Source organism: Phoxinus phoxinus (assembly GCF_949152265.1).
Source record: "Phoxinus phoxinus genome assembly, chromosome: 1".
Lineage (NCBI taxonomy): Eukaryota > Metazoa > Chordata > Actinopteri > Cypriniformes > Leuciscidae > Phoxinus > Phoxinus phoxinus.
Genome location: NC_136876.1, coordinates 29,541,419 through 29,558,346, shown reverse-complemented (window position 1 = coordinate 29,558,346; position 16,928 = coordinate 29,541,419). Strand labels below are relative to the sequence as shown.

Genomic DNA, 16,928 nt, shown 5'->3' with positions numbered 1-16,928 from the left:
AAGCTTAAAATACTTAAAATTATGTCTAAAGATGTTAATTGCGGATAATTTGTTCCCACGATTTATTAATTTGTTCCCTCGTTTTTAATTGAGTTAAATCCTGGCCACAAATTAGTACAACATGGCCACATTTTAACTTAAATGAGGACATTAATTAAGTCATGGGAACAAGTTCTTAATTCCTGACCATTATTTTTGTCATGTGCAGGCCTCCATAGTAAAGCAACCAAGGCAAGAAGGCAGTTATCCAGTGATTCTTATGATCTCAAAATGGCCAAAAAAATTGTCCAGTAGGCCTATATCTGGAATTGACTAGTGTATATGTGCATTTTGTGTACATCTGTTGATGCTAATTTTTTTTTGCATGCATTTGTGTATGTGATACAGAGAGTTTGCGAAAGAAAGGGAGCGTGTGGAGAACAGGAGCGAGTTTCTTAAGCTGAAGCGTCAGCAGCAGATAGAGAGAGAGCTGAACGGATATCTCGAGTGGATCTGCAAAGCAGGTAAATGCCATAGAAATAACCATTAAATACTCCAGAGAGAAGCTAAAGCCAAGAATACAGATAGAAGCTTGTCTCTTTTGATACGGATGTCTTTACACGTGTACATCTCAGTCTTGGAACGTGCTGATAAAGTACAAAATGTTTCATCAGGCATCATTTACGCACTAGAAATTGCCCCATTTTCATGACTTTTGCAGTGGTTTGATTTGAATCCTCTTTTTTTATTGTGTACAGAAGAGGTGATTCTGGCTGACGATGACAATGACCCAGATGACCGGATGCCCTTTGACGGTATTTACATGAACTCCTCTATCTTTCCTTCCTTTTCATCCCCCTCTCCTCCTCGCTTTGCTCCCTCACTGGGACTAGGTGTTGATTTCCCAATGTAAAGGAAGAGAGATATCAATAGCATGTTGGCTTTGCTGAGGGGGTGATATTGTATACTCCATGTCCATAAGCACAGTTAATACAGTGTACATTAGAACATTTACATGGACCGTCCATCTGTAGCTCACAGCAGAGATGTGATTTCTCAACTTCATATTTGTCTATGATCCATATAACAGGCACATTACACTTCAGAGTTGTCTCTTCTTTTCTTCTTTGTTAAATTCTCTATTCCTATAACTCTGTGTCATTGAGTATTTTAGGCTGTCTGGATCTGTGTGTATGCTGTGAGTATAATCAATTAGAAATGAGTGTGTATGGTCTGTTACACAGGCTCAAAGAGGAGGCCCACAATTAAGAAGAGTAAAACAGAGCTGCTCGATGCAGAGGATGGAGATGGAGATATAGGTGCGCTTGAGAGTTAAACATACACTTATACATTTATATAATGTAGGATGCAGGCTAAAGAGGTGATCAATGGGATATTACCATAAAAATACATGCTAGTGTTTGGTATTCTTTGAAAGACAAACCATGGTATATTAATAGAAAGTTTTGAAATATATGTCATAGTACCATGGTAGTATTACATAATATATTTAATTACAAAATATATTATTAGCATAACAATTTGAGTGAAAAGCTGATATGATAAATTAACCTGAATTTCAGAATTAGTATAGTATCTGTTTTTTGTGTTGCTTTTTCCTTTTAGAAATCATATGTGTTTTTTTCTATGTGTGTTTTGGTCCGTCAGGTTCTCCATTTGCACGGGGCAGTCTGAAGAGCTCGAAGCTGGAGGGATCTTCCTTCCATAAAAAGGAGCGTCGACTGAGATTCTTCATTAGGCACATAGTGAAGACGCAAACTTTCTACTGGACTGTGCTATGTCTGGTGGGACTCAACACACTGTGTGTGGCTGCCGTGCACTATGACCAGCCTGACCTGCTCTCTGATTTCCTCTGTAAGTCTGTTCACTTGTCCATTCCATAATCTGTAACACAGAATCTGCAAACTTTTCTGTAATTTCTCTGCATATTGTGTGCGGAAAAACTGTGGCTGTATAATCTGTGCAGATGTGCTTGTCAGCAGTTTTGAATCTGTGAAGTTTCTTTCATTGTCTGTAGATAAAGTAAGAGAAAAGTCCTTTTCTTTATTTTCCTTTATGTTCTATTTTCTAAAGATGTTACTCTGTTTCTCTTTTTTTTATCTGAGTTTATTCAATAGTTGTTAGAAAGTATTATGGACCCCAAAAGTATTACATTTTGGACACTTAATGTCTGAATGGCAATTTCATCACATTAATAATAGTAAAATCAGATCCAAAGCATGCACATCCACAGCAAAGGGGCACACCATGGCTCCAAAAATGTGAAAAATTTAATGTTAGACTCACACACAGGTGGTAACATTTCGAGCACCCAGGCTCCTTTTTTTCCCTTTTTAACACATTAATAATGGACATGTTCTACTAGTTTGACAACTATAAAGTGTCCTGATTGTAGTTTTGAGCAGTATATCAATACGTTTTATCATTTGAAACCAAAAACAACAACTTTTCTTTTTTGCTGACAAAAAATGTGTGCTCTATGTAAAAAAAGGGAAAAAAAAGAAACCCTCATATAATTCATGATACATTTTTAAATGTGGCTGCATTTTGGGTCACTAAAAGCCTCGGTTATTCCTGTGTGGTTTTCTTTCTTTTCTTCATATCTTTGTCTTTTGTAAACACTCTGTCTGTTTTCGTCTCTCTCAATCCAGACTTTGCTGAGTTCATCTTCCTGGGGATCTTTATGGCAGAGATGTGTATTAAGATGTATGGGCTGGGGACGAGACCTTATTTTCACTCCTCCTTCAACTGTTTTGACTGCATCGTGAGTTTCTCCTGTCTTTTGTTCTATTGCCTTCTTTTAGTAAATCAGATTTTTTTTTTGGAGGAAACCAAAAGCATTATACCAGCTTTCCAATCATTCCTCTATCAGGTCTTGATGATGATATAGTTACTGGAATTAGTTTGTATTATTAAAGATTCTTAATAATTCGTAATTCACTGTCACTGCGCTGTAAAAAAAAATTGGTTTCTTAATCAGTGTTTTAGTGTTGAAGATTGATGATTTTCAAGCAGAACTGTAAAATATGTACAATTTGTTTGTTTGTTTATTTAAATTTGACATGGACATAAAAATAGTCAATATGCATTTTTGTTTTTCAAGATATTGAGATGTTAAAACTTACCGGTAATTCAATATTATTTTATCATGTTAATAAAATAATAATTGTTATTAAAATATTATTTTATCATGTTTTTTTTTTTTTTTTTTTGCAGTGTAAGAAGCAAATATGTGATAGTGTTTTGCATGGTTCAGTGGGTTTTGTTTTGTGGCTTAATGTTATAGAATGAGCTGTAAATGCGTGTATTTTTGTGTGTGTGCGTTTGCGTGTGTGTGTGCGCGTGCGTTTGCGTGTGTGTGTGTGTGTGACAGGTCATTTGTGGCAGCATTTTCGAGGTGCTCTGGGCTATGATCCAGCCAGGAACCTCGTTTGGGATCAGTGTGTTACGAGCTCTCAGGTTACTGAGGATCTTCAAAGTGACCAAGTGAGTCTCTCGAGTCCCATGTGTGTCTCTCTGTCCCTCTCTTTTGTTGATGTACCCTTTAAGCTGTCTCAAGGACTGAGTGTCTTAAAAGTCTTCTCTTTTCCCTTTCTCAGATATTGGGCTTCTCTGAGGAACCTGGTGGTGTCTTTGTTGAACTCCATGAAATCCATCATCAGTTTACTCTTCCTCCTTTTCCTCTTCATCGTGGTCTTTGCATTGCTGGGCATGCAGCTGTTTGGAGGACAGTCAGTATAACACTAAAATAATGGCATTCACTTTTATTTTATTTTTTTAGTATTAAAAATAAATAAATAATTCAGGCTGACTTGGTGCCATAAATAAAACTATAGACATAGAAAATACTCGGTGTAACAATAATAATAGCAATTTTTTTTGTCTTTTCAGGTTTAATTTTGAATCCGGCACACCACCAACAAACTTTGATACTTTTCCTGCAGCAATAATGACAGTGTTTCAGGTGAGTAAATGTGCCCATCAAACTGTGCAATCGTTCGGTTTGCTTTCCTTGGCTTTTTGATGATGGATCTTTCTGTGTACCTCAGATCCTGACGGGTGAAGACTGGAACATGGTCATGTATGATGGGATTGAGTCTCAGGGTGGAGTCAGAACGGGCATGGTCTTCTCAGTCTTCTTCATTGTTCTTACACTCTTCGGCAACTGTATCCAAATGCATAAAGAATGCTGACATACTGTTTGCACAGTTTTCTCATACACCGATGAAGTATTAATGTTGCTTAACACCTCTGTGAACAGATACTTTGCTCAATGTGTTCTTGGCTATCGCTGTGGACAATCTGGCCAATGCACAAGAGCTGACCAAGGTAAAACCACACATAGTGCCAGATTTACTAAACAGGGCAAATTAGCATGAGAGCGCAATCCCATAAAAGTGCTGATAGAAGTGGAAAGTTCTTCTCGTGATCTTCTGACAATGTACACAACCGCAGCCAGATAATTTCCATAATGACCAACGCAATCTACCAAGTGTAGCGCAAATTAGCGTCTGGTTCAAGACGTGCTTTTTTGGGTCTTAAATTATGGCGCAAATACCAGTAAATTGACATGCGCAAACCTTAGTAAATTGTGTTGCGTGATTAATTTAAATAATCTCCTCCCATAAATTTGGCACCTGAAAGGGAAATTCCTACAAATGCAAATGCAATATCAGCCGCAAAAATTACTGCCCACGCCTTTTCAGTGCTATAGCACTCAGTATGAGCATTTTTGATGACCACGTTTCTCTCACTCTTGTATTGCTCTCAGACTGTTTTTTTCTTCACACTCCGCATCACATTTTAATCAATATGCTTCATGTTTCTCTCTTTTTAGGATGAACAGGAGGAAGAGCAGGCAGCCAATAAGAAATTGGCTCTTCAGACGGCGAAGGAAGTAGCTGAGGTCAGCCCACTGTCTGCAGCCAACCTCTCCATTGCTGCGTGAGTATCTCTCTCTCTCTCTCTGTCCTGCAGCCACATTTTGTCTCCCACAAATTCTTTGTCCTCCTTATGTCTGTTTTCACGTGTTCAGACTATTTGTAGCTCTTGTATCAGCCACATTAACACAGAGGTCAATCATAGACCCCCAAAAAAACCAAGCAAAACCAAATGTTTTGGTTTCCATTCTTTTCATTGATGTTGTTCTAATCCGAACCTTAAATCATATACAATACAAACATATCAACATTACCGTTCAAAATATTGGGGTCAGTAAGTTTAAAAAAAAAAAGTCTCTTATACTCCCCAAGGCTGCATTTATTTGATCAAAAATATAGTAAAAACAGTAATACTGTGAAGTATCATTACAATTTAACTGTTTTCTATTTTAATACATTTTAAAATGTAATTTATTCCTGTGATGGCAAGACTGAATTTTCAGCATCATTACTCCAGTCTTCAGTTTCACATGATCCTTCAGAAATCATTCTGATATGATGATTTGCTGCTCAAGAAACATTTATTTATATTATCAGTGTTGGAAACAGTTGTGCAATATTTTTGTGTCAACCATGATAGATTTTTACAGGACTCTTTGATAAATAGAAAGTTCAAAAGAACAGCATTTATTTTAAATGGAAATCATTTGTAACATTCATTTCTTTTGCAGACCCCAAACTTAAACCATAAGTCACAAAGACGTTTTCTTTCACGCGTTCTTTTACCCAGGCCAAATTATTTGGAGAAAAAAAAAGTGACATTGTGAATCACATTCTACCCTGCTGGAAATTCAGTTTAACTTTGTAACTGCATTTTGGAACATGTAGCTGGACTCTAGCTATTTGTATTACTAGTTGGTCTATATTCCAAATCACATATAGAACTTTAAGGCAACATACTTTTTTTCCCTGTTATATTTGGTGTCATACATCTGTAATGTAATCCTTTGTCCTACAAGATCACCTGTGATCCTCTCACAGTTTATATACACACAACTTACATGCAAAGGCACAGACTGATTGAAGATGATTCAGGTTTGTCCGTGTGTGAATTTATCCAAGTATTTGTAAGGAAAAGAAGAGGGAATCAGGAGAAAATATATGTGTATTAGTGAGGACAAGTCTGTGAATGAGGAAGAAGAGCAAAGAGATGTTCTGTGTTTCACACATGCTGTTTTTCTCCTCAGCGTGACAGTAAACTCTGAACGTCTTGATGCAACAGAACACTTTCTGGACTGGTATTTATTCATTTATACTCTTTCTGTTTTTTTTTTTAAACGCCTCTCTATTCGCCCCACACCTCCCACTCTTCTCCCATCAGCCTTTTCGACATGTGCATTTCCTCCTCGGTTCTCTGTGCTGCTCCCCGCTCTGTTCTACAGACCGCTGGGTGGGATGGGACGGGTTTGTCACTCCTCGTCTCTTCTTCTCTCTTCATCCTGCTACTCATCATCTGCTGTTCTCCTCTCATCTCTTTTTCTTTTTCTCTTTCACATGCTTTGCTCCAAGGGTTGGGCGCCTGTGATGTCTTCACTCCCAGAATTATTATAGTTATCTTATGTGTGTGTGTGTGTGTCCGTGTGTGTCCGTGTGTGTGTGTGTGTGTGTGTGTGGTGTGTGTGTGTGTGTGTGTTCTGTGAGTGAGTTTGACCCAGGCGGTGCAATCATACTCTTTAACAAATGGTAGCTGTAGCTTGTAGGTGGGCATTTCCAGCCTGTGGTAACTGCAGCAACCTCACTTTTCCCTCTTGATGATTACTAATCTCAGATCTACTATAAATGTCTCTTTCTGTCACTCTCTCGTTTCTGCAGCACGGAGCAACAGAAGAACCACAAAGGTTGTAAGTCAGTATGGGAGCAGCGCACTAGTGAGTTGAGGCGACAGACCCTGGTGAACAGCAGAGAGGCTCTTTACAATGAGTTGGAACCTGAAGAACGCTGGAAGGTGAGGAAGAAATGATAAAGAGAGAGATGGATATAAGTATCTGTTAACAGGTGCTTTATCAACATATTTATCTGATTGGTTGATATTGAATATTTAACAGTACTTTGCTAATTTCCTCTATTTTTTAATAACACTGTTAAATGTAATCTCTTAATGAATATCCATTTTTCATATTGTATATTATAATGTTGTGGTGCCTAAATTCACTTTAGCATATTTTTTTTTTTTATTAGAAAAAAATTATATAAAATTCAAATATCGGCCATTTATCGGTTATTGAGCATAACATTAAAATAATTATCAGATTATCATATTGGCAGGATTATTGATGTTGGTGCTTTTAATACGATCCCTAATCATAGAATATACAATTTACCAGTTCACCACAAAAACAATGTTCTTATTCAGTATTTTTGTCTTGTTTTCCAGTAAAAATATCTAAAAACATTTTAAGCAATCTATAAGCAAAATAGTGTTCTGGTATTTAATTTCACTATTTTAATATATGTTTAAAATATGTTAAATAAATAAATAAATATTCATATTTGTTTTCAGGGAAAAATGTCTTGAATTGAGGTTATTTTTCTTATTCTTCTGGCAAATGTGGTTGTTGTGTTTTTAATCATGCCTTCAGGTCTCGTACTCCCGTCACATCCGTCCCGATATGAAAACTCACCTGGACCGGCCATTGGTCGTGGACCCTCAGGAGAACCGCAATAACAATACCAACAAAAGCCGTCCGGGTGATGGCCAGCCCCAGCGTACTCATCAGCTCCTGCACAAACAGCCCAACTTCAATGAGGGGGAGAGTGGAGGAGGAGGTGGAGGATCTGGGCCCTGGCCCGCATTGGAAAGAGGGGACTCTACAGGATCTCGTCGGAGTCTTTTGGGCTCCGAGAACCATGGGGAGGGTAGAGAGTCTCACCGCAGACATCAGCACGGCGAGCGCTGCAGCCAAGGCCGTCAACATCGTAAAGCCCCAGAAGAGGATGGAGAGGGTGGAGGGAGGAGACACAGGAATAAGGGCAGGGAAAGAGGACCTGAGTGTGAGCATATAGATGGAGGAGAGCGTAAACACAGACGCCATCGCCATGAGGGCGAGGGAAGGAAAGAGAGAGGTGTGCGACACCGAACCAGGAAGTGAGTTCCATATTAATTAATCTCTGGTAAAAAAAAAAAATTATATTATGCACTAGTTGGGATGTGTTTGACAATTGACCCTTCGCAGGGAGTTTGATTGACAGGCGATCTGACCAATCATAAGCCGCCCGAATCCGCCATTTTTGTCTGACAAAGCAGTCAGGAGAGTTTGTAGATTAACGTTGGAGAATTTCAACTTGAAAAACTGTACTGATGTACTGAGTGTACTGATGTCTTTCCGCGGTTAAAACAACATTCCTTCTTATGTTCATTCGTGTTTATTTGATGCTATAAATTAACTAGATAGAAGAGATGATCGGTTCATAAGCAATTTTAACTGAGGCTCTACAGCGATCTGTCAGACACATTAAAGAGCACAACACAGTATTTATTGTTTACATTTCTTTAAAAAATGACCAAATTTGAAAGTTGCTACTTTGTTTAATATCAAAAGTAACCTGGTCTGTCCTGTCTGTCAGCTCGTTGTCAGTGTCCTCCCTGCTCCGCAATGTATTTTTCACTGCGTGAGAACATGGTGGGGCATGAGAGCGGGGTGGTTTGTCGGACATAACAACAGTAATTATTAAAGGGGGCGGGTCTTTGCGAACGGTCAATTGCATTCTCCTCTCGCATCTTTTCAAGTGCATTGAAAAAAACAGTTCTTAAATTACATGAAGTTTAAAAAAAAAAATTAACTATTAAGTTAAGGTATTAAGTCCAGGGGTCAGAAAGTAAAAGTCCTGCCATATGTTTATTCCACCCATGAACTCAGCCAGCTGATTTCACTAATTAGTTCTACCTCCTGGCTGAAAAACTGTGCTAATTAGCAAATTGGCAAATTAGTGATTGGAACAAAATACAGAGGATGAATATTACTTTCTGAACCTGGACTTTACACCTCAGCAAATCAGTTTATCATTATGGATTGCGACTTATTCGCAAAACGCAAAATCTGGTGTGTGGTGAGCGCACTGGCGCCTTTGTACTGTGGCTGAATGCTGCACACTGGTGGTGGTTGAGGAGAGACCCCGACATGACTGTAAAGCGCTTTGGGTGTACAGTAGTACATATGAAAAGCGCTATATAAATGCCTCATTCATTCATTCATTCTTTCATCAGGGATGGTCATGGAAGTGGCCCGACTCTCTCCACGACCCGTCCCATTCAGAAGACTCTGTCCAGGCAGGACAGTCAGTACAGTGAGGACCTGGACAATGCCATGAACAACAAGCTTGCCACCCAGCCACCTAGTAACTCCACCCCACATGATAGTCTGCTCAATCTGGCCAACAGTGCCCACAGTGCCGGCCTGGCACATACTGGCACAGAGAGCAGCCTTATTCTCACCAACCCTTCCTCTACTACTGCTAATGTTGCTAGCACTGGACACCTGGGCATGAAATCTGACCACACTGCCGTGGACATCCCCCCGATGTTCCCCTCCAGTAATGCCATCCTACAGGGTTAGAGAAAGAGCTGAAGAGGATAATTTACCTTTTTCATTTGTTGAATCATCTGTCTTACAGTGTTCCTTCCTTTTTTCACATCTCCACAGTTAATAAAAATGCCAACACTGAGCCCCTGCCCAAGAAGGAAGACACAAAGGGTGATGATGATGATGATGATAAGAAAGATGATGGGGGGCCTAAACCCATGCCACCCTTCTCCTCAATGTTCATTCTGTCTACCACCAACCCGTGAGTGCAGTCAACTTGGTGACACTGTGAAACTGTGACTCTGCAGTTAAAGTCAATGTGAAATTAATTATTCTTAATACATTAACATTTGTGCACATTAACCCTCTCCTCCTACTACCTGCTCTAATCTGCTATTTAATGACCACTTTTCAAAGTTCAAACAATTTCAATGGATAAAAACAAATTCTATCCCATTTTCCGTAGTTGAATGTACCGTTTCTTTTTTGAATTCATCCAAATATGAAAGTAAAATGGGTTGCAATGCAAACTCTGTCTTTAAACAAAATAAATTAGTCATCTGGTTTCACCTTGTGCTGTATTTTTTTGTTTAATGTAATTAAATAAGCTTTCTATTGAAAACATTCTCAATGTTGATGTAGTTGTTGTTTTTGCTACTACCTGGTCTATTTTATAAACATGTGTTTTAGATTTCGGAGGTTGTGCCACTATATCGTCACGCTCAGATATTTTGAGATGTGTATTCTGCTGGTCATTGCGATGAGCAGTATTGCCCTGGCCGCTGAAGACCCCGTCTGGCCCGAATCTCCCCGCAATAATGTGAGACTGTCCCACATCTCAACATCCTCTATTTATGTCTATGTAGTTCAGTCCACTTTTGTCTACTGGACTAGTAGCCATCTCATCTATCTATCCGTCCATGCCTCTAATCATTACCCAATCTATCCTTCCATACCTCCATCCTTCCATCTGTTTATTTATCATTCTTTACATCCATCTTTGCATAATTGTCATAAAGAGTTTGCTTTTCCTGCTGACATTGTACTTCTCTTTTGTGCTTGCAGGTCCTGCGGTACTTTGACTATGTGTTCACGGGTGTGTTCACCTTTGAGATGCTCATTAAGGTACACATCTGTCCTACTGTCTGGGCTATGATGTTCTATGTCACTCTTATATAGATTATACTTATCTATATTATACTTAAAGGTGTGCTGTAAGCGATTTTTGAGAAACACTGTTAAAATCATCCCAAACAAACACACCCCTACCTTCATTGCTTAATGCTTAGTCCCCAAAATGCACGAACACGCAATGCAAGAGTGCATGTCTCTTCTTCATAGCTGAAGCAAAGCAAAATAAAGATGATGAATGAATGACAAGGAAGAACAAAAAAAAAAAATGAAGAGTATATACAAGTAAGAATCCGTTGTTAGTTGCCAGCAGCACACCGGCTCCAGACAAACAATGACACCCAGAACTGTCCTGCTATAGCTAACATTACAACAACAGCATATCTTGGTTCTATAAAACATAGCAGAAATAAACACAACCTCTGTGTTCATTTTCATGCCTTCCCACTTAGGTCTCTCCAGTTCTGGAAAGCTTTTCTAATGTTACCGCGCGCGGGTCCTAAAGCTCTTGCCTGATCATAACCCTTCCTTTTTCAGTGAAATTCCTCTGAGCTTTTCTCTTTGGAGAAAACCCATCTCTCAACCAATCACAGTTCGTTTTGTTCCGCGTCATGTTTAGGGGCGTGAAAATATAATGTCATTGTCCCTACAATAACAGACTGGCGTGCATCTAATAAATTATTCTATGATTCTGAGCAAATAATTCTGAAAGAATTGATCATGGTTTTCTCTAAAATATTAAGCAGCACAGCTGTTTTCAACATTGATGATAATAATAATAATAATAAATGTTTCTTGAGCAGCAAATAATCATATTAAAATGATTCCCGAAGGATCATGTGACAGTGAAAACTGGAGTAATGGTGCTGAAAATTCAGCTTTGCCATCTCAGGAATAAAATTACATTTTAAAATACATTAAAATAGAAAACATATTATTTAAATAATAATAATATTTCACAGCATCACTGTTTTTATTGTATTTTTGATCAAATACATGCAGCCTCGGTGAGCACAAGAGACTTCTTTCGAAGACATTGAAAAATCTATCCGACGCCAAACATTTGAATGGTCATGTATTTAGTAAACATTTGCTCTCTGTGTTTCAGATGGTGGATTTAGGCCTTGTCCTGCATCAAGGCTCATATTTCCGTGACCTGTGGAACATCCTGGACTTTATAGTGGTTAGTGGTGCCCTGGTGGCGTTCGCCTTCACGTAAGTGTCATCAAGGCTCCAGCGCTCATGCCTCACTCTGCTCTCCTTCCCTGCTTGCTGCCTCTCCTCGTCCTTCCCCGTCTTGCTCCCTACAGGTCTAACGCCTGTGTAGTTGACACAGCTCTCTGCCACCCTGGAGCGCCAGCCTGCTCCCCATACAGCCCAGCTCTCTCTCTCTCCCTCCTTCTTTTCTTTCTCACCATTTCTCTGCTTTTCTCTCCTTCCCCGAACTCAGTTCTGTGCTTTTGGCATATCTTGACCCTCTCTTTCCCTCCCTACATTTAGCCCCAGTTCTCCTTTTGGAGATTTCTCACTGCATCTCCCCACCCTGCCCCACCATGCATCACATTTGCGCAGTGCCTACCCAGTGGGTGCACTTGGGCCCATTTCCATGAGGGTGATGACCCTGCCTGGGCACCTGTAACCCTTTAGTGCCCAGGACTCTCTGGAGCATCCAGCCACACTCACCTCAGGTATTTCTACTCCCCACCTTCTGTGCCACATACCTTGCTGGAACCAAGCATGAGGAAAACAGACAAGAAGAAAGAGACGAGAGCAAGAGGAAAACATTCAAGGGACCATATGCTACACTTTTGTGTCATTTAGAAGTCCATTTACAATGAATTATAATTAGTTAAAACTATTTAATATACTTTTTCATGACCATTTCTCACTCTAAATGGCTTTTCACACCAATGGACGATTACTATAACTATAACTATATCGTTTTAATAAGCATTCTAATTCTATGAGAAACTTTTTTTTTTCAGGTGATGAATGATAAAAACATTAACAGCCAATAAGAATTCATCTGACTTTATAGACTACGAGCATTTAAAGCAGCAGGCGACAAAACTTCAGAGCGCGCTTATAATAAACAGAAAATGATTGTCCATAGGTTTGGATGCTAATATAATTATAGTTGTTTTTATTGTTATCGTTCTTAGTGTGAACAGACCATAAAGCAGAATTAAACATGCTTTTTAAACATATACCTCTTTAAATGACCCCTCTTATGATTGGCTGATTTGTTTACATGAAAGGAGTTGTAATGCTTTTCCTTGGGTTGAGGGTTTGCAGTTGGGTTGAGTATTGTACTTTTTTTGTAGCAATCAATGCTAAAATGAGCTGCTCAAACGGTTAAGATCAGACTGAAACTATCCGGGATCTTGTTAAACAAACTACTATAAATAAAGCCAGGAACAAAGAGGGAGGGATTTATGTTTAGCGGTCAGGAAAGCCGACAAGAGACTATAGGAATGATTGTGAAGGACTGTTACAGGTTGTGTATCTGATCTCATTGGAAACATTCAGGTTTGAGAGAGTTCTTAAAATGAGGGAAAGGTCAGAAAGGTGCATCTGTTACTATGAAACTGGAAAACAAATGCATGTGAATGGCTCTTTTCCAGGCTTAGTAAAGAGCATGTGAGTGGATTCTGGGAATCGATAATCTGATAATCTGAAATGCAAGCATGAATGGAAGAAATACGATGAACCTAGATCAAATGTTTTTTCTTCCTAAAATACCAGAATCTGAACGCTTTGAAATGGTAATAGTATATGGTCCTGTGTGTGTGTTTGTGTACATCCTCCTCTGTCCCTGAACAACTGATGTTCTTTTCCACAACAAAAGTCCATATGCAGTGCAATTTAGACTGACACGGGCCTTAAGGTGGATATACACACGACATGACACATGACATGTACCATGCATATAACATGTGAATGGCTGTGACGTAGAATAATTAATATTTATAAAAACCTGCTCACACAAGTCTGATGCGACTAAGTGTAAAAGTGTAAAATATTCGAAAATAATTTTGCACAACATTTCCTGTCTGGAAATGTTGTGTTGTCTGATGCCGAATTTCCCATGCTCATTAAATTCAATTTCAGACTTGTCAAGTAGTTTATAGAGATGCATTGGTTTGTAAAAAAAAAAATTATGCCACATATTAATGCTTGGTGTGGCCAAAATATTATACAGTATACTGTATGGCCTTTCTAGAACTCAAGTTGTAACATTTAAGGATAAAATAAAAAATAACATTGTTTGTGAGGACAAATTGAGCTTGCAATCTGCATTGATTGTCTTTCCCAGCATGACTTTCTTAAAGAAACCGCCTTAAATCCTTAAGCATCATGGTTGCCTTTCCCTTTGACTACCAATTCCACCCGACCCCACTTCCATTTGCACTCACATCTTTAGCTCCAGCATGAAATAAGTGTCTTATTAGGTTATTCATATGAGGCATTTGGATGTGCCTGCATTTCCCTTAGAAAAATACTGTACTCCTTCCTATCATCGCTAGATTCTCCCGTTTCTCTTTCTCTCCCTCCCTCTCCCTCTCTCTCTCTCTCTCCACACAGCGTAGAGCGCTCGGAACGGCAGGCGCTCTGGGGTGACTGGCGCTCCCTGGCTGAGAGCGTGGGAACAGTTTCCATATCTCTGCTATCTCTCACAGAGTCTGTTTTTAACCTTTCACTCAATTTCAGGGAGTGACTCGTATGTGTGTGTATACTGTATATCTGTGCATGTTTATTTAGTATTTTGTGTACAGGGTCCAAGATTAACACTTATAGAGAACGCCAAATGCAAATAAAAAGAGGCTTTTGCAAGTAAATGAAATTAATTTGTCCTGTTTAAATATATTAATAAATATTTAATAAACGGAGCAATTCCAATAGGGTCCTCACACCATCGGTGCTCGGGCCCTAATGAAGAGATTATTATATTTTATTTGATTAAATTTGTCTTTACATAAACTTCTGAAGTTATAACAATGAAAAATACAAATAAAAAGATAATTTTTTTATTGTAAAGTCCATTATTTCCTCATGAGGACAAAAATTGTGTTCCAGGTTAAATAGGGAGGGGGGGGGGGGGGTCTTCTCAATTTACCCATGCAGGCTGGTATAAGTTAATTTTGGACCCTGTTTGTATATATGTATTTTTGTATTTTAATTGTTTTAAGTGTTTACACTAGATTAGGTGTCCACATATAACCAAACTAAGAGGTCTGCCACTCTTTTGTGATTCTCTGTATTCTCTGTCTCATATGGATGTTTTTCCTGCTTCAAAAACCCCATTCTTTCCCTTTGCCTCTGTTTCTGTGTGTGTTCTGTGTCTTTGTATGTGTCTTTGGCTCTGTCTGTCTCTGTCTTCCTGTCTCTGATCATCTCTCAACACCTACAGTGGAGGAGGCGGTGGGGAAGGAGAGGGGTAATGTCTCTTTCTTTCTCCCTTTCCCCTCTGTTTGCTCTAATTGCCTGTCCTTCTCATTACACGCCTGTCCTCTTCTTCTATAGACTGATCTGTCTGTCTGATTGTCCGTCCAAACGTCCTCTCACCACGTCCCTCACACATAGGACACATGCCAAGGGCAAGGTCATGTCATTCTTTAGCCAGCTGCAGTAACTCAATCTTAGAGCTAATCAACTCTTGGTACAATCTACAGTATGTGGACACCTAAATGTGTTAACATACGTGTTTGTGTCTATGTGTACGTGTGTGTCTCTTTGTTTCTGGGTCGGACGTTTGAAGACGTTGTCTGAAATGTCTAAAAAGTGGGGTATGACTGATTTACAGCAAGTAAAATAGTAATGGAAACTTGACTCGTTCAATGAAATAAGTGCCTTTTTGATTGTGGAAATGCAACTTTTAAATTAATGTATTTTTTATAGATTTATAGAATGTTTTTAAGAGCGGATAAATGTAATTGTGATTATTGCATTATTACTTTTATATTACATTATATTACTTTTACATGTAGACATTTTAATACATTTTTATTAATTTATTTAACTTTTTATGTTATTTATACTTTTTATATTTAAAGATTTTGTAGTTGGTAGACTCCATCAGATGACTGGACACAAGTGGTCCTTTCATGGAATGACTCACTTACAGACTAATACAACTAGATCTGGACATGATAAAAATCTGCAGATTAGACCGATGCACTTTACCGATGCACAGTAAAATGGTCAGGCCCGTGTAAAGCAGTGAAACAAGACAACACAGAATGCATTAGGACCTCTTATGGCTGAACAGGGTCTTTGCCCAGAAAGATAATACCATAATGGGATTACAGACAATCCAACTGCTCACCTCCTAGAAGGGCACTGTCCAATTGAGATGTGTATCAACATTTTGATGAATGTAAGATCCAATTAGGCAGTCTATTTTTTTATGGCAAAAAGTCAGCTGAGAGAGAGAGAGAGACTGCATAACTATAGGCAGAACTGAAAAAATGTGTAAACCAGTGAAACAATTGACCATTTGCTTTTATTAGCAAATAAAAGACACCAATTTTTAAATACCGTAGTTAAATTATATATATTTGTGTTTGCATTTTTTTTTTTACTCCAAATTATTTCTGTAAATATTTTTTATTATTAAAAAGAATCATCAGAATAATTTGGATGCCACGTTTACCGTATATGTTTACATTACACTGTTCGTGTTTGCCAAGCAACATGGCAAAAATATATATAATGTGTGATCACTGGTTTGTTTTTGCATATGGCTTTGAATGCAGCTCATTCAATCAGAAGTGAGAGTCGTAATTATCTTATTATATTGGTTTTGACGTTTTTCTTGGTGGACCACTTAGCATACAGTATAAAGGTCTCTGCATAAATTTCTCATTCCTACACACCTTTCAATAGGTGTACTCTAGTTTTACTTTTGGGGTTGATTGGCAAAAGGACATGGAATAGGACAGATGCACTGCATGGTCAAATATAGCATGTTTGAGTAAGTTAGTGGCACAAAAGTCCTCTCTAGTGATGAGGTTGATCCAGAGAATGAAAAGAGATGAGTTAGACAACGTCTCTCATGACATATAGAGAGATGTTTGTTGAGAAGGTCAGTGTTTGTTTTTGCCACACAGTTGCACACGTGTACAGTTTAAAGCCTGTTTTGACTCAACTTTATTAGCCTTGTGAACTGCTTAAGCTGACAGACTTGAGCTTGCTGGGAGTCTGTTTTTTGTTTTGTTGTTTATTACATAGCAGAATGCTGTGTAATCTTTAAGAAATAATTTCTCCTTTGTTATTTCTAAACCGTTTTTGCCACAGTTTTGCACATAAAAGTAGCAGTCTATGATAGTTTGTGCAT

General features: G+C 38.6%; 1 protein-coding gene across 1 annotated transcript in view; it reads left to right on the top strand.

Annotated features, from left to right (window-relative positions):
• cacna1aa (calcium channel, voltage-dependent, P/Q type, alpha 1A subunit, a) overlaps window positions 1–16,928 on the top strand; it is a 110,031-nt gene that overhangs the window by 37,352 nt on the left and 55,751 nt on the right. Inside the window, exons 7-25 of the mRNA XM_079618413.1 lie at window positions 388–503; window positions 738–794; window positions 1,224–1,298; window positions 1,648–1,854; window positions 2,652–2,764; window positions 3,374–3,486; window positions 3,600–3,731; window positions 3,892–3,964; window positions 4,050–4,167; window positions 4,262–4,329; window positions 4,838–4,944; window positions 6,128–6,178; window positions 6,753–6,885; window positions 7,520–8,025; window positions 9,145–9,488; window positions 9,581–9,722; window positions 10,151–10,280; window positions 10,526–10,585; window positions 11,700–11,806. Of these exons, the coding sequence (XP_079474539.1) occupies window positions 388–503; window positions 738–794; window positions 1,224–1,298; window positions 1,648–1,854; window positions 2,652–2,764; window positions 3,374–3,486; window positions 3,600–3,731; window positions 3,892–3,964; window positions 4,050–4,167; window positions 4,262–4,329; window positions 4,838–4,944; window positions 6,128–6,178; window positions 6,753–6,885; window positions 7,520–8,025; window positions 9,145–9,488; window positions 9,581–9,722; window positions 10,151–10,280; window positions 10,526–10,585; window positions 11,700–11,806 (2,652 nt within the window). The remainder of the gene's footprint in view (window positions 1–387; window positions 504–737; window positions 795–1,223; window positions 1,299–1,647; window positions 1,855–2,651; window positions 2,765–3,373; window positions 3,487–3,599; window positions 3,732–3,891; window positions 3,965–4,049; window positions 4,168–4,261; window positions 4,330–4,837; window positions 4,945–6,127; window positions 6,179–6,752; window positions 6,886–7,519; window positions 8,026–9,144; window positions 9,489–9,580; window positions 9,723–10,150; window positions 10,281–10,525; window positions 10,586–11,699; window positions 11,807–16,928) is intronic.